General features: G+C 47.2%; 1 protein-coding gene across 4 annotated transcripts; it reads right to left on the minus strand.

The window, feature by feature from the left end:
- Nucleotides 1-1789: 1789 nt before the first annotated feature.
- Nucleotides 1790-27063, minus strand: LOC311125269 (tripartite motif-containing protein 16-like). Of its 4 annotated transcripts, none has more exons than XR_014612857.1 (7): nucleotides 26386-27063; nucleotides 25818-25913; nucleotides 15769-16002; nucleotides 15513-15672; nucleotides 15328-15387; nucleotides 14338-15091; nucleotides 13482-14150 (listed from the first exon to the last, which is right to left on the minus strand). XR_014612857.1 is itself a non-coding variant. In XM_084199318.1 (6 exons), the coding sequence occupies exons 1-6, from the start codon at nucleotides 26980-26982 to the stop codon at nucleotides 2783-2785; spliced, it is 1662 nt and encodes a 553-aa protein (XP_084055444.1). In that variant the 5' UTR covers nucleotides 26983-27053; the 3' UTR covers nucleotides 1790-2782. The 4 variants fall into 4 exon arrangements, 2 of the variants coding, with proteins under 2 accessions (XP_084055444.1, XP_084055443.1); XR_014612858.1 differs by having other exon boundaries at nucleotides 13670-14150; nucleotides 14400-15091; nucleotides 26386-27053; XM_084199318.1 differs by lacking the exons at nucleotides 13482-14150; nucleotides 14338-15091; nucleotides 15328-15387; nucleotides 15513-15672; nucleotides 15769-16002 and adding exons at nucleotides 1790-3297; nucleotides 3534-3593; nucleotides 3719-3878; nucleotides 3961-4194 and having other exon boundaries at nucleotides 26386-27053.
- Nucleotides 27064-27092: the final 29 nt, after the last annotated feature.

A 27092-nucleotide genomic window follows, 5' to 3' on the forward strand; every position in this document is an offset into this window, starting at 1 on the left:
AGCTGGAGGATGAGGCCCTCCTCACCTGTAGTGACGGGTCCAACAAATATCCCCTGGTGAAGGCAGGGTCCTATATAATCCAACGCTTCAATGACTTATGGGAGGCAGTGAGCATTTCCCATGTTAAGCTATGGAATTAATTGTACAGCATTGGATTGGTGTTGGCATAGTGTAGAGGGAGTTTACATATACCAGTCATTTCCTTTTAAATCCATGAAGGGAAGTGGACAAGTTCACACTTAGAAAGGAGATAATAGTTCCACACCCCATGTGTCCTGATAACTACAGGAATGGAACCATATTGAGGTTGTCTGCTTTCTATACGGTTTGATGGGGGAGAGAGAGAGAGCGAGAGAGAGAGGCAGAGAGAGAGAGAGAGAGAGAGAGAGAGAGAGGCAGAGAGAGAGAGAGAGAGAGAGAGAGAGAGGGAGATAGAGACAGAGAGACAGAGAGACAGAGACAGAGACAGAGACAGAGAGACAGAGAGAGAGACAGAGAGACAGAGAGACAGAGAGAGAGAGAGAGAGAGAGAGAGAGAGAGAGAGAGAGAGAGAGAGAGAGAGAGAGAGAGAGAGAGAGAGAGAGAGAGAGAGAGAGAGAGGGGACATCAGGTAAAGTTCTGGAGATGAGGGAATATGTGTGCAGAAAGAAACCCTCCAGTATGGTTAACCCCAGTTAGGCCCAGTATGGACCATCAATACAAGTGACCATTTAGAATGTGACCCAGTTCAATGGGTCTTAACAGAACTGGGGGATGTCAGCCATGAAGTTGTCTAAACACAACTGGAATATAATTTGTTTGTGATTCATTGTTAATGGATTTTCCATTAGGAACACAGGGGGAAAACCTAACACAACAACACACATAACACACAACCAATAAAAACAAAGGGGGAGGAAACCACTAAAGTCATTACCATATTGTCATTTTCTAACGACAGGGAGAAAACATGTAAAATCTAGAAGACTACTTTAGATCTGGTCAGAAGAAGCCTAGTGCACTACGTAGGGAACAGGGAGAGATTTGGGACAGAGACAGTAACTCCTGTATGGAAATCTTCATTCTAATGACAGTGAGCAAATCTCCACCCTATTCCCTATGTAGTGCACTACTTTAGATCTGGTCAGAAGTAGCCTAGTGCACTACGTAGGGAACAGGGTGTCATTTGGGCCAGAGTCAGTAACTCCCCTGGGTATGAATTGTCTCTCTATCTTATCTGTCTTCTATATGATGTTCTCCTCTCCTCCTCTCTTCTCTCCTCTATTCACTCTATTCTATCATCCACACCACATGCCAGCTTCAACACAATCCATTTACAAGTTAAAGACACACCTTGGAATAAATAGCAAAGGAAAACTACTACTAGATGGATTTTTTATTTCCCATCACCATGAATCATATTTAATAACTGAACAGTAGCAGACCTAACTTCATCTGTTCCTGACTCTGGGTAGTGGATTAAAAAGACCATCAATCTCCAATGATATTAAAGTACAATTCTGAACATTACCGATATACTGAGTGACAAGTCAAGATATATGCTGGGTTTTTATTGTTTGGTTAATAGCACCACCTGCTGGACAGGTTTAATGTTGCTTGACTGAGCAGTAATGGAGAATAAAAGATGCCAAACTTAGGGCCGGTTTCCCGGACATCTCCATTGAACATGCTTTTTAGTCTAGGACTAGGCTTCATCTGTGTCCGGGAAACCGGCCCATATAGTTCAATTAGCAAGTAAGTAACACTACCTGTTCCATGATATTGAGGATAATGACATTGAGACAGAGAACCAATTGAGAAAACATTTCAATGGTTCTGAATGACAACCAACATACATTAACAGCATACATCATGATTAATGTGAATATATAAGATTAAAACATTGCACTTAAAAAAAATATGAATGCAATGAATTGTAATTCATAACATCTTCTGGAGATCAAATCAATCAAATCATTGTACATAAAAACAGAGCAGAATGAATCATCACATCTGGGGACCATCACCACCAGCATGACTAGTATCTATGTGGACCCTACTACAGTTTAACCAGCTCAGCTATAGACTACACCAGCATGACTAGTATCTATGTGGACCCTACTACAGTTTAACCAGCTCAGCTATAGACTACACCAGCATGACTAGTATCTATGTGGACCCTACTACAGTTTAACCAGCTCAGCTATAGACTACACCAGCATGACTAGTATCTATGTGGACCCTACTACAGTTTAACCAGCTCAGCTATAGACTACACCAGCATGACTAGTATCTATGTGGACCCTACTACAGTTTAACCAGCTCAGCTATAGACTACACCAGCATGACTAGTATCTATGTGGACCCTACTACAGTTTAACCAGCTCAGCTATAGACTACACCAGCATGACTAGTATCTATGTGGACCCTACTACAGTTTAACCAGCTCAGCTATAGACTACACCAGCATGACTAGTATCTATGTGGACCCTACTACAGTTTAACCAGCTCAGCTATTGACTACACCAGCATGACTAGTATCTATGTGGACCCTACTACAGTTTAACCAGCTCAGCTATAGACTACACCAGCATGACTAGTATCTATGTGGACCCTACTACAGTTTAACCAGCTCAGCTATAGACTACACCAGCATGACTAGTATCTATGTGGACCCTACTACAGTTTAACCAGCTCAGCTATAGACTACACCAGCATGACTAGTATCTATGTGGACCCTACTACAGTTTAACCAGCTCAGCTATAGACTACACCAGCATGACTAGTTCTATGTGGACCCTACTACAGTTTAACCAGCTCAGCAGTACCATTATAGAGCCAAAACCCAGGATAGAGGGGCTGAGTGAATGTGGTCTGGACTCTGTGGAGGAGGGTCATTGTGTCAGAGACACTGTAGAAGGACAGAGTACCTGCCTTGTGATCCAGGTACACTCCTACTCTGGAGGACTGAGGGCCTGATACTTTAGTCCTAACACTATTGTGTATGAAACAATAACTACCACTATAACACACTAAACTCCAGGACTTGTCATTCTCTCCAAATGCACCATCTGTCCCTGTTCTGCTGATGTCTTTATACGAGACTGCTGTGAAAACACACTCCCCACTCCACTCCACCTCCCAGTAACAGCGTCCAGACAGACCCTCTCTACACAGAACCATCAAGTCGTTTGTGAATCTGTCTGGATGAACAGGATATGGTTGGTCTTGGTCTGTATAGGTCACCTTTCTGTTCCCTTCAGACAGAGAGAGTTGTGTCTGTGCTGTGTTTGGGTCCAGTGTGAGCTGACAGGAATCTGGGAGAAGAGCAGAGCAGAGACCAATGAGGGGAGTTAGAACAATAAGTGAAGTCAGATACTGTATCTACCCTGTCTTTGATTAGAGCACAGCAGAGATCAAATCAGAGAAATATGAGGAGTCAGATAGATACCCAGTCTTTGATTAGATCTACTATTGCTATATATTTCTAGAGGGATTGTTAGGAGTGTCAGTAAAAAGAGACTGTTAGTTACTTCAGAATAAAGAGACTCACATTGTAAGAACTGTTCTCTGGTCTTGGGCTCTGGAGGCAGTACAACATCCACTATATTCACTACAGACACACAAACACATTCACAGAGAGAGGGAATGTTATCATCATACCATATTCCACATGTATATGACTAGTAGGGAACTTTCAATGGTCTAAAGTTGATGTTCTTATTATTTTCAACACACCTGTAGTGGAGATCTTGGTCCATTCTCCTTTAAGGACGTCTTCTAGTTTCTCTCTCAGTTCAGACACAGTCTTACTCACATCTCCAAAGTACTGAAGAGGACGGACAACGATGCTGGGTAAGTCTGAAGATACACTGGTACCGGAGAGAGACTGATAACTCTGGAGAGAGAGAGGGAGAGAGAGCAGAACCAAATGATTGAGTTTTAATTTCATATCACATGTATCAAGGCAGTTGAGTTACCTGGAGGAAATGGATGTGATCCTCTGTGTGTGAGAGCTGCTCCAGCTCAGTGCTTCTCTTCCTCAGCTCAGCTATCTCCTGCTCCAGTTGCTCCAGGAGTCCTTCAGCTTTACTCACTTGAGCCTTCTCTTGGGCTCTGATCAGCTCCTTCACCTCAGAGCGCCTTCTCTCAATGGAGCGGATCAGCTCAGTAAAGATCTTATCACTGTCCTCCACTGCTGCCTGTGCAGAGCGCTGTTAAGAGAGAGAGAGAGAGAGAGAGAGAGAGAGACTTGTCTTACTTTAATGAGCCATCCTCATTACACTAACACCCCCACCCCTAAAAGCACATTGCGTGACACCACAACCTCTACACAATCCCATTATCCAGTACCCAACACCACAGTACAATACACCAACCAGCACCACATTCCAACCGTCCATCCAACCCCTCCTCTCCAGCCGTACAGACAGCCCCCCTGAGCCCCCATACCTCCTGAAACATCTCCACACTGTTGATCATTTTGTACAACTCAAACTCAACCCTAAGGCGTCAACAGTAATGGCATTACCCTGGCAACACAGAAAAAACATGATGAACAGTCTGTCATTGCAGAAAACGGACACCCCTCCCCAACTCCCAGGTCAACCCGTGCCAACCAGCTATTGGTGTCCAGGGCTCCATGTAATACCCTCCACTGGACGACCCCTGACCTTTCCAGCACTGGGAGCTTATAGAGCACCCTCCACCTATACCCTGCCATGCTCTCAGCCCCCACAACCCCCTGCCACTGATGCCCCTTCACTCCCACTAAGCTCAGAGTGTTAAAAGTCAGTAAGTCCTCCAGACTCTCCTGCCAGTCCCCAGTCTCTGCTGTCCCTTGCAGTGGTGGAAACGGTGGTGGCCCCTCCTCAGGCTGCTCCAGCCCTCAGTACTGCAGCATAGAAATCAGAGACCCCTGCTGTATTGAGTCTCTCCTGCCGCATGATGAAGAGCTGCTGATCCAGCCCCAAACCACCAGCCCTCCTCAACAGAGCACATGCTGGTTCCCTCCAGCCCACCTCCGTACGGTACAGTATCCTCTGTGCTGCTGAGTCAGAACGCTGCCACCCTGACCAGAAATAATTCACTAACTTGCGCTGCAGGTCCACAAGCAGACCACCGGGGGCGTTGAGAATGGCCAATTTAAGCCATAGAGAGGATGCCACCAAGTTGTTGATGATCAGCACCCTCCCTCTGTATGCCACTTGGGAGATGAGCCACCTCCACTTCGTCAGCCTTCGACACCACCGCTTGTGACACTCCTTCCCAGTTCTTCCTATCCCAACCCTCCGAGCCCAGATACACCCCAAGCATCTTGAGCCACTCACAGCCCCACTGCAACCCCCCTGGAAGCTGCGGAGGTGCCCTGTCCCTCCATGCCCCACATAACAGAGCCTCACTCTTTCCCCAGTTTACCAAAGCAGAAGACGCCCCCTCGTACACCGACTTACAGTCATGTGCATACATTTTTACATATGGGTGGTCCCGGGGATTGAACCCACTACCCTGGCACTACAAGTGCCATGCTCTACCAATTGAGCTACAGAGGCCCACAGAGTTCTGCCCTCTATAAATCAGAGTACAACTCCACAGCCTCATCTCCTCACAACAGAAGTTACCCGCCCATCAGGCTCCCTCATCTCCCCACAACAGAAGTTACCCACCCATCAGGCTCCCTCATCTCCCCCACAACAGAAGTTACCCACCCATCAGGCTCCCTCATCTCCCCACAACAGAAGTTACCCACCCATCAGGCTCCCTCATCTCCCCCACAACAGAAGTTACCCACCCATCAGGCTCCCTCATCTCCCCCACAACAGAAGTTACCCACCCATCAGGCTCCCTCATCTCCCCACAACAGAAGTTACTCCCCCATCAGGCTCCCTCATCTCCCCACAACAGAAGTTACCCACCCATCAGGCTCCATCATCTCCCCACAACAGAAGTTACCCACCCATCAGGCTCCCTCATCTCCCCACAACAGAAGTTACCCACCCATCAGGCTCCCTCATCTCCCCACAACAGAAGTTACCCACCCATCAGGCTCCATCATCTCCCCACAACAGAAGTTACCCACCCATCAGGCTCCCTCATCTCCCCACAACAGAAGTTACCCACCCATCAGGCTCCCTCATCTCCCCACAACAGAAGTTACCCACCCATCAGGCTCCCTCATCTCCCCCACAACAGAAGTTACCCACCCATCAGGCTCCCTCATCTCCCCCACAACAGAAGTTACCCACCCATCAGGCTCCCTCATCTCCCCACAACAGAAGTTACCCGCCCATCAGGCTCCCTCATCTCCCCACAACAGAAGTTACCCACCCATCAGGCTCCCTCATCTCCCCACAACAGAAGTTACCCACCCATCAGACAAACGTAAAACAAGGGATTTTCTTGGTTTCCCCACTCTGTTTTTCCAACCCCTCTGGTGAAACAGAGAACTGAGCCCTGCACTATAATATAATGTAATGTGCCATTTTGCAGACGCTTTTATCCAAAGCGACTTACAGTCATTCGTGCATATATATATATATTTTTTGTTGTTGTGTATGGGTGGTCCCGGGGATCGAACCCACTACCCTGGCGTTACAAGCGCCGTGCTCTACCAGCTGAGCTACAGAGGACCAGGTGCAGACACATTGATGAAAGCAAAGACAAGGTCATTATTTGGGCTCTAAACACTAACAACCTACCCTTACACACCTCTTTTGCTACCCCTGCACTAAGATTTCTGCCATGGCATTTAAATGTTTTTGGTTTACATATTCCCCCAGTCTTTGCCGCCGTTCATGTTAAGGAAGTCTAACCGTGAAATCTCCATAAGAGGTGGGAGGGAAATCACCACAATCAGAAACCAGTAGAGAAGCCCATAAAGCCGCAATGCCAGAAAAAACCATCCATTTAAGCAGATTCTGAAGACATGCCCTTAAGACCGTCTGAGAGACAGCAGCTGAGAGTTTGTGAAAGGCCAGGGAAATGTCTGTTTGATTTATCTGTGACAGAGAGAGTTTGGAAAGGTCTGTGAGCAGAAACTGAGAAAACCCAGGATAATAATAATAATAATATGCCATTTAGCAGACGCTTTTATCCAAAGCGACTAACAGTCATGAATGCATACATTTTTACATATGGGTGGTCCCGGGGATCGAACCCACTACCCTGGCATTACAAGCGCTAAATGTGGTCCTCTGTAGCTCAATTGGTAGAGCATGGCCCTTGTAATGCCAGGGTGGTGGGTTTGATCCCCGGGACCACCCATATGTAAAAATGTATGCATTCATGACTGTTAGTCGCTTTGGATAAAAGCGTCTGCTAAGTGGCATATTATATTATTATTATAAGAACCCATGACCCATTTTCTCAGCCTATACCGCTTCCTGGGTGAGAGGACACTAAACCCCTCATTCTTCATCACGTGTTGTACTGACCTTACAAACCTTCCAGGATCAATCAAATAAGACTCCAGCAGAACCTTCTTTTTCCCCTTTAGTCTCCATCAGGAACCTAGAAAGTTCTCTCAGCGTATATACTGGGCCCTCAGCCTGACTGGCTGTCAGCTCTGGATCCAATGAGCCGTCTGAAAACGAGACGCCTTGTCCTCCGCTCCCGCAGACTCACCTCCCCCCTCTTCCTCCTCCTCCATTGGCACGGTACCGTCCTCCTCCTCCCCAGTCTCTGCCCCCCTGCACTTCCCCCCTGATCAGAGCCTCTTCCCCAATGACAGGCAATATTTGCCTTCGCCCACCGGAGTCTCTGTTACTACAGAAACCTGCCTCAGCTCATGTAGCCCAGCTGCAACCCTCCCCACCACCGCTTTCTCCACGGCCTGCGCACCACCACTTGACCCTGCTCTACTCTCCTCCTTCCTGGTACCACCACCACTTGACCCTGCTCTACTCTCCTCCCTCCTGGTACCACCACCACTTGACCCTGCTCTACTCTCCTCCCTCCTGGTACCACCACCACTTGACCCTGCTCTACTCTCCTCCCTCCTGGTACCACCACCACTTGACCCTGCTCTACTCTCCTCCCTCCTGGTACCACCACCACTTGACCCTGCTCTACTCTCCTCCTTCCTGGTACCACCACCACTTGACCCTGCTCTACTCTCCTCCCTCCTGGTACCACCACCACTTGACCCTGCTCTACTCTCCTCCCTCCTGGTACCACCACCACTTGACCCTGCTCTACTCTCCTCCCTCCTGGTACCACCACCACTTGACCCTGCTCTACTCTCCTCCCTCCTGGTACCACCACCACTTGACCCTGCTCTACTCTCCTCCCTCCTGGTACACCCACCACTTGACCCTGCTCTACTCTCCTCCTTCCTGGTACCACCACCACTTGACCCTGCTCTACTCTCCTCCCTCCTGGTACCACCACCACTTGACCCTGCTCTACTCTCCTCCCTCCTGGTACCACCACCACTTGACCCTGCTCTACTCTCCTCCCTCCTGGTACCACCACCACTTGACCCTGCTCTACTCTCCTCCTTCCTGGTACCACCACCACTTGACCCTGCTCTACTCTCCTCCCTCCTGGTACCACCACCACTTGACCCTGCTCTACTCTCCTCCTTCCTGGTACCACCACCACTTGACCCTGCTCTACTCTCCTCCTTCCTGGTACCACCACCACTTGACCCTGCTCTACTCTCCTCCCTCCTGGTACCACCACCACTTGACCCTGCTCTACTCTCCTCCCTCCTGGTACCACCACCACTTGACCCTGCTCTACTCTCCTCCCTCCTGGTACCACCACCACTTGACCCTGCTCTATTCTCCTCCCTCCTGGTACCACCACCACTTGACCCTGCTCTACTCTCCTCCCTCCTGGTACCACCACCACTTGACCCTGCTCTACTCTCCTCCCTCCTGGTACCACCACCACTTGACCCTGCTCTACTCTCCTCCCTCCTGGTACCACCACCACTTGACCCTGCTCTACTCTCCTCCCTCCTGGTACCACCACCACTTGACCCTGCTCTACTCTCCTCCCTCCTGGTACCACCACCACTTGACCCTGCTCTACTCTCCTCCCTCCTGGTACCACCACCACTTGACCCTGCTCTACTCTCCTCCCTCCTGGTACCACCACCACTTGGCCCTGCTCTACTCTCCTCCCTCCTGGTACCACCACCACTTGACAACTTTCATGTTTTGAAATTATACTTTATTACTATAATGATTATCAATAAGCCTAAACATTAATTCAGTCACCTCTGGTCGACAAAAACGTATTTTCCTAGTACATTAATTGTCAAATTCATCAACCAGCATCGAGCACTCTGCCTTCTCAGGCAAGCGAGGGGCATGTTGAGGTAAATATGCTAACCGCCAAGGTTGCATTATGTCATTTATTGGTGGGCTGGAAGATGCAGTGTTTTTTCTTTTCTATTCAGAGGCTATTTACTCCCAATATGAGATAATTTTATGTAGAAGGTTTTTATAATGCATGTTTACTAGGGTTGAGGTTAGCGCATCTGAGTAGGGATTATTTGGGTTCAATACCTGTCCTACCTATCAATCATATTGCTGCTTGTAGCCTATAACTGATGATCCCCACACTAGAAACACCCAAAACTATCTGTGCTAGCAAACCCTGTGTTCCACCCCTCCCCTGTGTAACCTTGAAGTTTGTTAAGAAACAAACACTTGTCTACGAAAAGAGACATGTTTAACGGATTCCGCTTGGCACCCAGCCGAGAGCACACGGAAACCACTTGCAAATTTACCAAAACTAACCAACTACTTGGGGTCTGTTCGTAAGTAATAAACGGAGGCAGATTAGCCACCACAACTCTTATCGAAAGAGGCGACATCTGCACCAACACACCCCTCACAACAAGACAAACCTTTTTCATTAACACAACCACCGCCTTGTTCATTCTGGATGCAGAGTCCAGATGTTCCGCTCCAACCTGTTCGCCGACCATGAGCAAAACTTCCTCCACACCTTTCTCCGGAACGCACCCGAAGCGACAGCGTTTCTTCTCCACTCGGTTGAGGCCATCACGCCGCCCTAACAAACTACCCCTACTCCCCCCTCAACTCTAAACGATAAACAGTGGAAACCAATAAACAAACCCTCCACCATGAGAAAATACATTCAGAAAATACGCAAGAACCAAAAGAAAAAAGAATAGTAGCCCTCCTCACGAACCACAAATCTCTCACAGCAACAACTTCTTCTTCTATGATATAATGGCGGTCCACAAACCAACGTTAAAGGTGCATGCCGCCACCTACTGTGCTGGAGTGTGTGGTCAATCACGGTTTCCAACATTTCTAAATCCTCCTACCTAACTCAGTACTTCTGAGAAAATAAAGAAGAGCCCTACTAACTTCTAATAGACCCTCCCCCATCCCCAAAATCCCTTCCAAACCCCCCCAACCCCGTCCAACCTCAATGACCCTACACATCTTTCCCTCTCTTCAACATACTTACAACAATATAACAACACATGCTCCACCGTTTCATCGACCATACCCTCCACACTCAAACCATTCCCATGCTTGCCAACCAGATGTAATGACGAGTTCAATGTACAATGTCCTAAGCGCAATCAAGTAAACACCACCTCTTCCTTCCTAATCTGACTTTTGAATCTTGGTCCATCGACCTTTCTGTAAAACTGTCAACTATTCATATAAATGCCGGCCCTTGTGCTCAGAGTACCATCTCTTCTGCCACACATCTATCAAAATGGCTCTGATCTTACATTTGGCCTCACCTCTACCCAGTGGAACATTAATATCAATTATATCTAGTTTCAAAGCTCTTTTAGCTAACTGGTCTACAATTTCATTCCCTTCCACACCCGAATGTGCTGGGACCCAGCAGAATCTCACTATTACACCCATTCTCTCAATTCTCCATAATAACATTAATACCTCCAATAGCAGGTCACTCCTATTGTCGTCCTGATCAGAGCTCTATAAATATCCATCAACAATTGTCTGTCAGCACCCTATTCATAACCAGAGACCCACACAACCAACTACCATGAAAGTTAATGAATGAGAGAGATATGAACATCGTTACAATACTGTATATAGACATAATGTAACGGTTCTTCTTCTTTGGTGTTTAACAGCGGTTGGCATCCAATATGTTGTATTACCGCCCCCAACTGGACTATAATATAAATCCATTATACTTTCTGATACAAAATGGGAAAAGGGGAAATTATAATAAGAATAAAAAAACACCCTTCCAACTAACCCTACACTCATTAAATACCCACTACCCCATTCCACTACTTTGACCCTATCTGCTCCTGCACCATGCCAACGGCCTGGGAGGACGGGACACCACCACTCAACACACCCTGTATGTCACGATCGTCTATAAAGGCAGCAGACCAAAGCGCAGCGCGTTGAACGAACATGACTTTATTAACTATAAAGTACTCGAACAGAAAACAATAAACAATGACGATACATGAAGTCCTCTGTGACACCGACAGAACATGGAACAAAAACCCACAAACACAAGGTGAAAACACACAGATTAAATATGGCTCCCAATCAGAGATAACGAGCCGACAGCTGACACTCGTTACCTCCGATTGGGAGTCATTGACCCAACCTAGAAATACACCCAACAGAAATGCAAACATAGAAATACACCCAAACCCAACATAACCAAACCAAAACCCAACAAAACAAATACACCCTGGCTCAAATATAAAAGTCCCGGAGCCAGAGTGTCACAGTACCCCCCCCTAAAGGTGCGCACTCCGGGCGCACCAGCATACAGTCTAGGGGAGGGTCTGGGTGGGCGTCTGTCCACGGTGGCGGCTCTGGCCCTGGTCGTGGTCCCCACCCCACCTTAGTCACTATCCGCTTCCGTAGCCTCCTCCTAATGACCACCCCCCAACTAAACCCCACTGGTTTAAGGGGCGGCACCGGACTAAAAGGCAGCACCGGACTAAGGGGCAGTACCGGACTAAGGGGCAGCACCAGGATAAGGGGCAGCACCGGGCTAAGGGACAGCACCGGACTCAACGGCGGATCCTGGCTGGCTGGCTCTGGCGGATCCTGGCTGGCTGGCGGATCCTGGCTGGACGGCTCTGGCGGATCCAGGCTGGACGACTCTGGCGGATCCTGGCTGGACGGCTCTGGCGGATCCTGGCTGGACGGCTCTGGCGGATCCTGGCTGGACGGCTCTGGCGGATCCTGGCTGGACGGCTCATGGCTGGCTGACGGATCTGGCTGCTCATGGCTGGCTGACGGATCTGGCTGCTCATGGCTGGCTGACGGATCTGGCTGCTCATGGCCGGCTGACGGATCTGGCTGCTCATGGCTGGCTGACGGATCTGGCTGCTCATGGCTGGCTGAATGGACTATCAATACAGGTACTGTATGTAGAACCATAGTAAAGCCCAGTATGGATTATCAATACAGGTACTGTATGTAGAACCATAGTAAAGCCCAGTATGGATTATCAATACAGGTACTGTTTGTAGAACCATAGTAAAGCCCAGTATGGACTATCAATACAGGTACTGTATGTAGAACCATAGTAAAGCCCAGTATGGACTATCAATACAGGTACTGTATGTAGAACCATAGTAAAGCCCAGTATGGACTATCAATACAGGCACTGAAAGGTGTTGAGTAGAGAGAGAGAGAGAGAGAGAGAGAGAGAGAGAGAGAGAGAGACAGAGAGACAGAGAGACAGAGAGACAGAGAGACAGAGAGACAGAGAGACAGAGAGAGAGAGGAGAGAGAGGACATCAGGTAAAGTTCTGGAGATGAGGGAATATGTGTGCAGAAAGAAACCCTCCAGTATGGTTAACCCCAGTTAGGCCCAGTATGGACTATCAATACAAGTGACCATTTAGAATGTGACCCAGTTCAATGGGTCTTAACAGAACTGGGGGATGTCAGCCATGAAGTTGTCTAAACACAACTGGAATATAATTTGTTTGTGATTCATTGTTAATGGACTTTCCATTAGGAACACAGGGGGAAAACCTAACACAACAACACACATAACACACAACCAATAAAAACAAAGGGGGAGGAAACCACTAAAGTCATTACCATATTGTCATTTTCTAATGACAGGGAGAAAACATGTAAAATCTAGAAGACTACTTTAGATCTGGTCAGAAGAAGCCTAGTGCACTACGTAGGGAACAGGGAGAAATTTGGGACAGAGACAGTAACTCCTGTATGGAAATCTTCATTCTAATGACAGTGAGCAAATCTCCAATCTCCACCCTATTCCCTATGTAGTGCACTACTTTAGATCTGGTCAGAAGTAGCCTAGTGCACTACGTAGGGAACAGGGTGTCATTTGGGCCAGAGCCAGTAACTCCCCTGGGTATGAATTGTCTCTCTATCTTATCTGTCTTCTATATGATGTTCTCCTCTCCTCCTCTCTTCTCTCCTCTATTCACTCTATTCTATCATCCACACCACATGCCAGCTTCAACACAATCCATTTACAAGTTAAAGACACACCTTGGAATAAATAGCAAAGGAAAACTACTACTAGATGGATTTTTTATTTCCCATCACCATGAATCATATTTAATAACTGAACAGTAGCAGACCTAACTTCATCTGTTCCTGACTCTGGGTAGTGGATTAAAAAGACCATCAATCTCCAATGATATTAAAGTACAATTCTGAACATTACTGATATACTGAGTGACAAGTCAAGATATGTGCTGTTTTTATTGTTTGGTTAATACCACCACCTGCTGGACAGGTTTAATGTTGCTTGACTGAGCAGTATGGGAGAATAAAAGATGCCAAACTTAGGGCCGGTTTCCCGGACATCTCCATTGAACATGCTTTTTAGTCTAGGACTAGGCTTCATCTGTGTCCGGGAAACCGGCCCATATAGTTCAATTAGCAAGTAAGTAACACTACCTGTTCCATGATACTGAGGAAAATGACATTGAGACAGAGAACCAATTGAGAAAACATTTCAATGGTTCTGAATGACAACCAACATACATTAACAGCATACATCATGATTAATGTAAATGTTCCCAATTAAAACATTGCATTTGATAAAAAATACGTTATTACTTTTTAATTAAATCCTGAAGATTAAATCAGTCAGACAAAAATAATTGTACAGAAAAACAGAGTATTATATCTGGGGACCATCACCACCAGCATGACTAGTATCTATGTGGACCCTACTACAGTTTAACCAGCTCAGCTATAGACTACACCAGCATGACTAGTATCTATGTGGACCCTACTACAGTTTAACCAGCTCAGCTATAGACTACACCAGCATGACTAGTATCTATGTGGACCCTACTACAGTTTAACCAGCTCAGCTATAGACTACACCAGCATGACTAGTATCTATGTGGACCCTACTACAGTTTAACCAGCTCAGCTATAGACTACACCAGCATGACTAGTATCTATGTGGACCCTACTACAGTTTAACCAGCTCAGCTATAGACTACACCAGCATGACTAGTATCTATGTGGACCCTACTACAGTTTAACCAGCTCAGCTATAGACTACACCAGCATGACTAGTATCTATGTGGACCCTACTACAGTTTAACCAGCTCAGCTATAGACTACACCAGCATGACTAGTATCTATGTGGACCCTACTACAGTTTAACCAGCTCAGCAGTACCATAGAGAGAAAACCCAGGATAGAGGGGCTGAGTGAATGTGGTCTGGACTCTGTGGAGGAGGGTCATTGTGTCAGAGACACTGTAGAAGGACAGAGTACCTGCCTTGTGATCCAGGTCCACTCCTACTCTGGAGGACTGAGGGCCTGATACTTCAGTCACAACATTATTGTGTCTGAACCAATAACCATCACTATAACACTCTAAACTCCAGGACTTGTTATTGTATCCAAATCTACCATCTGTCCCTGTTCTGCTGATGTCTTTATATGAGACTGCTGTATCAACCCACTCCCCACTCCACTCCACCTCCCAGTAACAGCGTCCAGACAGACCCTCTCTACACAGAACCTGGTAGTTGGTGAATCTGTCTGGATGAACAGGATATGGTTGTTCTTGGTCTGTATAGGTCACCTTTCTGTTCCCTTCAGACAGAGAGAGCTGTGTGTGCTGTGTTTGGGTCCAGTGTGAGCTGACAGGAATCTGGGAGAAGAGCAGAGCAGAGACCAATGAGGGGAGTTAGAACAATAAGTGAAGTCAGATACTGTATCTACCCTGTCTTTGATTAGAGCACAGCAGAGATCAAATCAGAGAAATATGAGGAGTCAGATAGATACCCAGTCTTTGATTAGATCTACTATTGCTATATATTTCTAGAGGGATTGTTAGGAGTGTCAGTAAAAAGAGACTGTTAGTTACTTCAGAATAAAGAGACTCACATTGTAAGAACTGTTCTCTGGTCTTGGGCTCTGGAGGCAGTACAACATCCACTATATTCACTACAGACACACAAACACATTCACAGAGAGAGGGAATGTTATCATCATACCATATTCCACATGTATATGACTAGTAGGGAACTTTCAATGGTCTAAAGTTGATGTTCTTATTATTTTCAACACACCTGTAGTGGAGATCTTGGTCCATTCTCCTTTAAGGACGTCTTCTAGTTTCTCTCTCAGTTCAGACACAGTCTTACTCACATCTCCAAAGTACTGAAGAGGACGGACAACGATGCTGGGTAAGTCTGAAGATACACTGGTACTGGAGAGAGACCGATAACTCTGGAGAGGGAGAGAGAGAGAGAACAGAACCAAATGATTGAGAGTTTCACATTGAGTTTTAATTTCATATCACATGTATCAAGGCAGTTGAGTTACCTGGAGGAAATGGATGTGATCCTCTGTGTGTGAGAGCTGCTCCAGCTCAGTGCTTCTCTTCCTCAGCTCAGCTATCTCCTGCTCCAGTTGCTCCAGGAGTCCTTCAGCTTGACTCACTTGAGCCTTCTCTTGGGCTCTGATCAGCTCCTTCACCTCAGAGCGCCTTCTCTCAATGGAGCGGATCAGCTCGGTAAAGATCTTATCACTGTCCTCCACTGCTGCCTGTGCAGAGCGCTGTTAAGAGAGAGAGAGAGAGAGAGAGACTTGTCTTACTTTAATGAGCCATCCTCATTACACTAACACCCCCACCCCTAAAAGCACATTGCGTGCCACCACAACCTCCACACAATCACATTATCCAGTACCCAACACCACAGTACAATACACCAACCAGCACCACATTCCAACCGTCCATCCAACCCCTCCTCTCCAGCCGTACAGACAGCCCCCCTGAGCCCCCATACCTCCTGAAACATCTCCACACTGTTGATCATTTTGTACAACTCAAACTCAACCCTAAGGCGTCAACAGTAATGGCATTACCCTGGCAACACAGAAAAAACATGATGAACAGCCTGTCATTGCAGAAAACGGACACCCCTCCCCAACTCACAGGTCAACCCGAGCCAACCAGCTATTGGTGTCCAGGGCTCCATGTAATACCTTCCACTGGACGACCCCTGACCTTTCCAGCACTGGGAGCTTATAGAGCACCCTCCACCTATACCCTGCCATGCTCTCAGCCCCCACAACCCCCTGCCACTGATGCCCCTTCACTCCCACTAAGCTCAGAGTGTTAAAAGTCAGTAAGTCCTCCAGACTCTCCTGCCAGTCCCCAGTCTCTGCTGTCACTTGCAGTGGTGGAAACGGTGGTGGCCCCTCCTCAGGCTGCTCCAGCCCTCAGTACTGTTATTCGAAAACATAATGTTAACTTTCACTGCTATGCGGATGACACACAGCTGTACATTTCAATGAAGCATGGTGAAGCCCCAAAATTGCCCTCGCTAGAAGCCTGTGTTTCAGACATAAGGAAGTGGATGGCTGAAAACTTTTTACTTTTAAACTCGGACAAAACAGAGATGCTTGTTCTAGGTCCCAAGAAACAAAGAGATCTTCTGTTAAATCTGACAATTCATCTTGATGGTTGTAAAGTCGTCTCAAATAAAACTGTGAAGGACCTAGGCGTTACTCTTGACCCTGATCTCTCTTTTGACGAACATATCAAGACTGTTTCAAGGACAGCTTTTTTCCATCTACGTAACATTGCAAAAATCAGAAATTTTCTGTCCAAAAATGATGCAGAAAAATTAATCCATGCATTTGTTACTTCTAGGTTAGACTACTGCAATGCTCTATTTTCCGGCTACCCGGATAAAGCACTAAATAAACTTCAGTTAGTGCTAAATACGGCTGCTAGAATCCTGACTAGAACCAAGAAATTTGATCATATTACTCCAGTGCTAGCTTCCCTACACTGGCTTCCTGTTAAGGCAAGGGCTGATTTCAAGGTTTTACTGTTAACCTATAAAGCGTTACATGGGCTTGCTCCTACCTATCTTTCCGAGTTGGTCCTGCCGTACATACCAATACGTACGCTACGGTCACAAGACGCAGGCCTCCTAATTGTCCCTAGAATTTCTAAGCAAACAGCGGGAGGCAGGGCTTTCTCCGATAGATCTCCATTTTTATGGAACAGTCTGCCTACCCATGTGAGAGACGCAGACTCGGTCTCAACCTTTAAGTCTTTACTGAAGACTTATCTCTTCAGTAGGTCATATGATTGAGTGTAGTCTGGCCCAGGAGTGTGAAGGTGAACGGAAAGGCTGGAGCAACGAACAGCCCTTGCTGTCTCTGCCAGGCCGGTTCCCCTCTCCACTGGGGTTCTCTGCCTCTAACCCTGTTGCAGGGGCTGAGTCACTGGCTTGCTGGTGCTCTTTCATGCCGTCCCTGGGAGGGGTGCGTCACTTGAGTGGGTTGAGTTACTGACGTGATCTTCCTGTCTGGGTTGGCGCCCCCCCCCTTGGTTTGTGCTGTGGTGGAGACCTCTGTGGGCTATACTCGGCCTTGTCTCAGGATTGTAAGTTGGTGGTTGGGGATATCCCTCTAGTGGTGCGGGGGCTGTGCTTTGGCGGAGTGGGTGGGGTTATATCCTTCCTGTTTGGCCCTGTCCGGGGGTTTCTTCGGATGGGGCCACAGTGTCTCCGGACCGCTCCTGTCTCAGCCTCCAGTATTTATGCTGCAGTAGTTTATGTGTCGGGGGGCTGGGGTTAGTTGGTTATACCTGGAGTACTTCTCCTGTCTTATCCAGTGTCCTGTGTGAATTTAAGTATGCTCTCTCTAATTCTCTCGTTCTCTCTTTCTCTCTGAGAACCTGAGCCCTAGGACCATACGTCAGGACTACCGGGCATGATGACACCTTGCTGTCCCCAGTCCGCCTGGCCTTGCTGCTATTCCAGTTTCAACTGTTCTGCCTGCGGCTACGAAACCCCTACCTGTCCCAGACCTGCTGTTTTCAACTCCTAATGATCGGCTATGAAAAGCCAACTGAGAGACCTGAGCCCTAGGACCATACGTCGGGACTACCGGCCGTGGTGACTCCTTGCTGTCCCCAGTCCGCCTGGCCTTGCTGCTATTACAGTTTAAACTGTTCTGCCTGCGGTTATGGAACCCCTACCTGTCCCAGACCTGCTGTTTTAAACTCTTAATGATCGGCTATGAAAAGCCAACTGAGATTTATTCCTGATTATTATTTGACCATGCTTGTCACTTATGAACATTTTTGAACATCTTGGCATGGTTCTGTTATAATCTCCACCCGGCACAGCCAGAAGAGGACTGGCCACCCCTCATAGCCTGGTTCCTCTCTAGGTTTCTTCCTAGGTTTTGCCTTTCTAGGGAGTTTTTCCTAGCCACCGTGCTTCTACACCTGCATTACTAGCTGTTTGGGGTTTTAGGCTGGGTTTCTGTACAGCACTTCGAGATATTAGCTGATGTAAGAAGGGCTATATAAAATAAAATTGATTGATTGATTGATTGATTGAGTACTGCAGCATAGAAATCAGAGACCCCTGCTGTATTGAGTCTCTCCTGCCGCATGATGAGGAGCCGCTGATCCAGCCCCAAACCACCAGCCCTCCTCAACAGAGCACATGCTGGTTCCCTCCAGCCCACCTCCGTACGGTACAGTAGCCTCTGTGCTGCTGAGTCAGAACGCTGCCACCCTGACCAGAAAAAATTCACTAACTTGCGCTGCAGGTCCACAAGCAGACCACCGGGGGCGTTGAGAATGGCCAATTTAAGCCATAGAGAGGATGCCACCAAGTTGTTGATGATCAGCACCATCCCTCTGTATGCCACTTGGGAGATGAGCCACCTCCACTTCGTCAGCCTCGACACCACCGCTTGTGACACTCCTTCCCAGTTCTTCCTATCCCAACCCTCCGAGCCCAGATACACCCCAAGCATCTTGAGCCACTCACAGCCCCACTGCAACCCCCCTGGAAGCTGCGGAGGTGCCCTGTCCCTCCATGCCCCACATAACAGAGCCTCACTCTTGCCCAAGTTTACCTAAGCAGAAGACGCCCCCTCGTACACCCTCAAACTATTCTCCAGGGCCTGTAGGTTCTGCTCATCCCTAACCAACACAGACGTCATCAGCGTATGCTGCACTGCTATGCCTGTCCCCAACCCTATGCCTGGCTCCCACACTCCCTGTAGCCTCCTGCGTAGCAGGCCCAGAAAGGGCTCATTAACAAGAGTGTATAGCTGCCCTGACAGAGGGCATCCCTGGTGAATGCCCCTCCCTACCCAGACTGGCCTACTGAGCCCTCCCCACACCTTGACCATACATGAAGCCCCAGCATACGACCGCGACATTACGTGGTCCTCTGTAGCTCAGCTGGTAGAGCACGGCGCTTGTAACGCTAGGGTAGTGGGTTCGATCCCCGGGACCACCCATACACAAAAATGTATGCACGCATGACTGTAAGTAGCTTTGGATAAAAGCGTCTGCTAAATGGCATATTATGTATATTTATTTATTTAACATTTGAACACAGGCCACAAAATTCTCCCCACAACCAAAACAACACATTGAACAGATATTCATGGTCCACCCTATCAAAGGCTTTCTCCTGATTATGAACAGATTGTTTGTGATTGAGCGTCCTGGTACACAGTACGTTTGGTCCTTGTGTACAATAGAGTCCAGGTGGGACTTCAGTCTGTTAACGAGGACCTTGGTAAAGACCTTATATTCCACACAGAGCAATGCCACAGGCCTCCAGTTCTTTATGTCGCTCAAATCCTTATTTTGGGCAGGAGAGTCAAAGCCTCCCGTCTACAGCTTAGCGACAGCTCCCCCACCCCGACGCACTCACACAACACACGTCCTGTAAAATAATTCCCCAGAACTTTTTATAAAGATCCACAGGCAGACCGTCTGAGAGACAGCAGCTGAGAGTTTGTGTAATGCCAGGGAAATATCTATTTGATTTCTCTGTGACAGAGAGAGTTTGGAAAGGTCTGTGAGCAGAACCTGAGAACACCCAGGATAATAATAATAATAATATGCCATTTAGCAGACGCTTTTATCCAAAGCGACTTACTGTCATGCGCATACATTTTTACATATGGGTGGTCCCGGGGATCGAACCCACTACCCTGGCATTACAAGGACCATGCTTTACAGAGGACCACAGAGTTCTGCCCTCTATAAATCAGAGTAAAACTCCACAGCCTCATCTCCTCACAACAGAAGTTACCCACCCATCAGGCTCCCTCATCTCCCCACAACAGAAGTTACCCACCCATCAGGCTCCCTCATCTCCCCACAACAGAAGTTACCCACCCATCAGGCTCCCTCATCTCCCCACAACAGAAGTTACCCACCCATCAGGCGCCCTCATCTCCCCACAACAGAAGTTACCCACCCATCAGGCTCCCTCATCTCCCCCACAACAGAAGTTACCCACCCATTAGGCTCCCTCATCTCCCCACAACAGAAGTTACCCACCCATCAGGCTCCCTCATCTCCCCCACAACAGAAGTTACCCACCAAAGTTACCCACCCATCAGGCTCCCTCATCTCCCCACAACAGAAGTTACCCACCCATCAGGCTCCCTCATCTCCCCCACAACAGAAGTTACCCACCCATCAGGCTCCCTCATCTCCCCACAACAGAAGTTACCCACCCATCAGGCTCCCTCATCTCCCCCACAACAGAAGTTACCCACCCATCAGGCTCCCTCATCTCCCCACAACAGAAGTTACCCACCCATCAGGCTCCCTCATCTCCCCACAACAGAAGTTACCCACCCATCAGGCTCCCTCATCTCCCCACAACAGAAGTTACCCACCCATCAGGCTCCCTCATCTCCCCCACAACAGAAGTTACCCACCCATCAGGCTCCCTCATCTCCCCCACAACAGAAGTTACCCACCCATCAGGCTCCCTCATCTCCCCACAACAGAAGTTACCCACCCATCAGGCTCCCTCATCTCCCCCACAACAGAAGTTACCCACCCATCAGGCTCCCTCATCTCCCCACAACAGAAGTTACCCACCCATTAGGCTCCCTCATCTCCCCCACAACAGAAGTTACCCACCCATCAGGCTCCCTCATCTCCCCACAACAGAAGTTACCCACCCATTAGGCTCCCTCATCTCCCCCACAACAGAAGTTACCAACCCATCAGGCTCCCTCATCTCCCCCTTAACAGAAGTTACCCACCCATCAGGCTCCCTCATCTCCCCCTTAACAGAAGTTACCCACCCATCAGGCTCCCTCATCTCCCCACAACAGAAGTTACCCGCCCATCAGACAAACGTAAAACAAGGGATTTTCTTGGTTTCCCCACTCTGTTTTTCCAACCCCTCTGGTGAAACAGAGAACTGAGCCCTGTACTATAATATAATATAATGTGCCATTTTGCAGACGCTTTTATCCAAAGCGACTTACAGTCATGCGTGCATATATATATATATATATATATATATTTTTTTTTTTTTGTGTATGGGTGGTCCCGGGGATCGAACCCACTACCCTGGCATTACAAGCACCGTGCTCTACCAGCTGAGCTACAGAGGACCAGGTGCAGACACATTTATGAAAGCAAAGACAAGGTCATTATTTGGGCTCTAAACACTAACAACCTACCCTTACACACCTCTTTTGCTACCCCTGCACTAAGATTTCTGCCATGGCATTTAAATGTTTTTGTTTGACATATTCCCCCATTCTTTGCCGGCGTTCATGTTAAGGAAGTCTAACCGTGAAATCTCCATAAGAGGTGGGAGGGAAATCACCACAATCAGAAACCAGTAGAGAAGCCCATAAAGCCGCCATGCCAGAAAAAACCATCAATTTAAGCAGATTCTGAAGACATGCCCTTAAGAACCCATGACCCATTTTCTCAGCCTATACCGCTTCCTGGGTGAGGACACTAAACCCCTCATTCTTCATCACGTGTTGTACTGACCTTCCAAACCTTCCAGGATCAATCAAATAAGACTCCAGCAGAACCTTCTTTTTCCCCTTTAGTCTCCATCAGGAACCTAGAAAGTTCTCTCACCGTATATACTGGGCCCTCAGCCTGACTGGCTGTCAGCTCTGGATCCAATGAGCCGTCTGAAAACGAGACGCCTTGTCCTCCGCTCCCGCAGACTCACCTCCCCCCTCTTCCTCCTCCTCCATTGGCACGGTACCGTCCTCCTCCTCCCCAGTCTCTGCCCCCCTGCACTTCCCCCCTGATCAGTGCCTCTTCCCCAATGACAGGCAATATTTCCTGGGATGAGCCCACCAAGCCTTCGCCCATGTTTTGAAATTATACTGGTCATGTTTTGAAATTATACTTCATTACTATAATGATTATCAATAAGCCTAAACATTAATTCAGTCACCTCTGGTCGACAAAAACGTATTTTCCTAGTACATTAATTGTAAAATTCATCAACCAGCATCGAGCACTCTGCCTTCTCAGGCAAGCGAGGGGCATGTTGAGGTAAATATGCTAACCGCCAAGGTTGCATTATGTCATTTATTGGTGGGCTGGAAGATGCAGTGTTTTTTCTTTTCTATTCAGAGGCTATTTACTCCCAATATGATATAATTTTATAAAGAAGGTTTTTATAATGCATGTTTACTAGGGTTGAGGTTAGCGCATCTGAGTAGGGATTATTTGGGTTCAATACCTGTCCTACCTATCAATCATATTGCTGCTTGTAGCCTATAACTGATGATCCCCACACTAGAAACACCCAAAACTATCTGTGCTAGCAAACCCTGTGTTCCACCCCTCCCCTGTGTAACCTTGAAGTTTGTTAAGAAACAAACACTTGTCTACGAAAAGAGACATGTTTAACGGATTCCGCTTGGCACCCAGCCGAGAGCACACGGAAACCACTTGCAAATTTACCAAAACTAACCAACTACTTGCGGTCTGTTCGGAAGCAATAAACGGAGGCAGATTAGCCACCACAACTCTTATCGAAAGAGGCGACATCTGCACCAACACACCCCTCACAACAAGACAAACCTTTTTCATTAACCCAACCACCGCCTTGTTCATTCTGGATGCAGAGTCCAGATGTTCCGCTCCAACCTGTTCGCCGACCATGAGCAAAACTTCCTCCACACCTTTCTCCGGAACGGACCCGAAGCGACAGCGTTTCTTCTCCACTCGGTTGAGGCCATCACGCCGCCCTAACAAACTACCCCTACTCCCCCCTCAACTCTAAACGATAAACAGTGGAAACCAATAAACAAACCCTCCACCATGAGAAAATACATTCAGAAAATACGCAAGAACCAAAAGAAAAAAGAATAGTAGCCCTCCTCACGAACCACAAATCTCTCACAGCAACAACTTCTTCTTCTATGATATAATGGCGGTCCACAAACCAACGTTAAAGGTGCATGCCGCCACCTACTGTGCTGGAGTGTGTGGTCAATCACGGTTTCCAACATTTCTAAATCCTCCTACCTAACTCAGTACTTCTGAGAAAATAAAGAAGAGCCCTACTAACTTCTAATAGACCCTCCCCCATCCCCAAAATCCCTTCCAAACCCCCCCAACCCCGTCCAACCTCAATGACCCTACACATCTTTCCCTCTCTTCAACATACTTACAACAATATAACAACACATGCTCCACCGTTTCATCGACCGTACCTTCCAGACACAAACCATTCCCATGCTTGCCAACCAGATGTAATGACGAGATCAATGTACAATTTTCTACTCAACCAACTACTGCAAAAGTGATGGAATGAGAGAGGCAGAGACACCGTACATAGCCATAATGTAACGTTTCTTCTTCTTTGGAGTTTAACGGCGATTGGCATCCAATATGTTGCATTACCGCCCCCAACTGGACTATAATATAAATCCATTATACTTTGTTATACAAAATGGGAAAAGGGGAAAGGAACATTTAATTAAAAACCTTCCAACTAACCCTACACTCATTAAATACCCACTACCCCATTCCACTACTTTCACCCTATCTGCTCCTGCACCATGCCAACGGCCTGGGAGGACAGGAAACCACCACTCAACACACCCTGTAACTCCTCTGAAGTCTAATCTTGTATGCCCAAATACTTCTCTGCAGCTGCCACCACAATATCTATTTTCTGTGATTTACATTCAATTTCATTCAATTTCTGCTGTACAGTTGATAACCATTGCTATGAACAGCAAGAAGCTAACTTTACTGAAGCATATATCACTCGTTGATCTATCCCTCTGTGCTGGCACAGATCTACTACTCACAGGGATCCTCTCAGGATCTCTCACCCTTGACCCATCCTCCTCTACTTTCTTCACTGCCTCAGCATACGACACCTTCTGCACTACTCTGACTCTAGCCACCTCAACCTGCCTCTCTCGCACCGGACACTTCAGATCCCCAGCAACATGGGCATCCCAACAGTTGACACACAACTTTATCCACCGAAACTACACAATCCTCTATCCCATGCCCTCCTGCACAATTCCCACATCTTGGAATCTCCCTCCTACAAACTGCTGCAACATGACCATAAATGTTGCACCTGAAACAGCACAGTGGATTCGCCACAAACTTTATTCACCAGAACAATCCTTTATCCCATTCTCTTCCGCACACATAAAACATCTTTGAATTTCTCTCCCACAAACTGCTGCGAAATGACCATAAACGTTGCACCTGAATTTATGGATTTGGCACAAAAGCTCGAATCAAGATAACTGATGTATCATAACATGACTTTCTCTGTTAAAGACTCAAATCTCAAAAGGACTGACTCCTCTGTTTCACCACGCTCACCACCGGGTCTGCGTCCCACCAAACGGCGGGAATCACAAACACCAGGAATCTTCAACCTTAATTGCTCCACTTCTACACTTAACGCTACCCCAGAAATCACTCCTTTCAATGGTGTCCTGTTCCAAAGAGCAAAGCAAGAAACAGATCTTGACCCAAGTTGCGTGACACGGAGCGCCCACTCCCTCTGGTCAGAAGAAACACCAACAAATATCACAAGTCCACTAGAGTCCACTTGAGTTATAACATTTGAAATGTCTCTATTACTTTGAAACTTTTGTGAGTGTAATGTTTACTGTTAATTTCTGATTTGTTTATTATTTATTTCACTTGCTTTCGCAATGTAAACATATATGTTTCCCATGCCAATAAAGCCCTTTGAATTAAATTGAGAGAGAGCTCCATGTTAATGTATAGGGGACTTGAGTCTTTCATGGTTACTCAAGGTTATGTGATGAGGTAACCCCTCTTGCGACTTCAAAATCAGTGTCAGCCTAATGGGGAATGACCTCTTGGTGAAACAGTCAAGATGTTGGTTTCTCTCCTCAGTAGACCCGGGTTCATATCCCGCCAGTTATATTAAGCAGTCTATTCTCTGAAAGGGGTCCAGACAGCCTGTTCCCAACAGTGGAGCCAGTGGGATTGGAGAGGGGCCCCTCTCTCTGTCTCTCTCTCTCTCTCTCTCTCTCTGACTGGAGTAGAGAAGTGAAATGGTGTGTCTCCTCTGGTCAACAATACTCACATTGAGAGACTCCACAGCCTGTTGGAGCTCCTTCAGGTCCTTCTCTCTCTCCTGGAATCTCTGCTGGACTTTCTGCTGACTCATCCCCAGCTGCCTCTGTGGAGAATCACTCTTCAATGAGCTATCAAGCTTTATTTGTCCAGTAGATCAATAGTATAGTAATGGGACATAGGGCCCATAGAAGTTAGGGATTAATATGTTGAGGAAGAGTCTGTGTGAAATTAAATTATTATATTGTTATGTGAATGATTATAGTTTTAACAGTGCACAAAACAGGGGAGCTGATTGGGTGTTTGATAACGAATGATAATGGTGTTTGATAATGAATGATAATGATGTTTGATAACAAATTACAATGGTGTTTGATAATGGTGTTTGACTTTAGAAAATGGTGATACATTTGGAGAATCTGGGTTAACATATCTATATAATCAAGGTTTGTGTTCATATTTGTTCTGTTGTGGATTGATTTCATTTGAATGATCTCATATTCAAACAGCCTTAGTTCCTACTGTATCTTTAATTATTTTTTTATCAAACAGTCACCAACAAGTAGTTCTGGTCTTACCTGTTTCTCAGTCCTCTCTGCTGCAGCTGACACTGTTTCATGGCCTTTATGTTCATCCATCACACACAGCAGACAGATACACTGCTGATCGGTACGACAGTAAAACTCCAGCAGTTTGTCATGATGAGAGCAGATCTTCTCCTGTAGTTGTGCGGTGGCTTTGACCAGCTTGTGCTTCTTGAAAGCAGGAAATTCATAGTGAGGTTGGAGGTGAGTCTCACAGTAAGAGGCCAGACACACCAGACAGGACATGAGGGCTTTCTGCTTTCTGGTCCCAGTGCAGAAATCACACGCCACATCTCCAGGTCCAGCATAGCACAGAGCAGGAGGGGGAGCAACCTGGACTCCTGTCTTCTTCAGTTTCTCCACCACTTCAGCCAGCACGATGTTTCTCTTCAGAACAGGCCTTGGGGTAAAAGTCTCTCTGCACTGAGGACAGCTATAGACCCCTTTCAGAACATCCTGATCCCAGCAGCCCTCAATACAGCTTCTACAGTAACTGTGTCCACAGGGAATAGCCACCGGCTCCTTCAGTAGATCCAGACAGACAGAACAACAGAACTGGTCCTGGTCCAGCAAAACTCCCTGCTGAGCCATTTGGACGGTTGTTCACTCTCACACAGACAGACGACACAGAGAATCAGATAAGTTTTGTTTCCACAGAAGAGAGTTTGTGGAGGGGAGGGACTTCCTGGTTCTGCCAGAGG

Source organism: Coregonus lavaretus, assembly GCF_964263955.1.
Source record: "Coregonus lavaretus genome assembly, contig: HAP1_SCAFFOLD_2835, whole genome shotgun sequence".
Lineage (NCBI taxonomy): Eukaryota > Metazoa > Chordata > Actinopteri > Salmoniformes > Salmonidae > Coregonus > Coregonus lavaretus.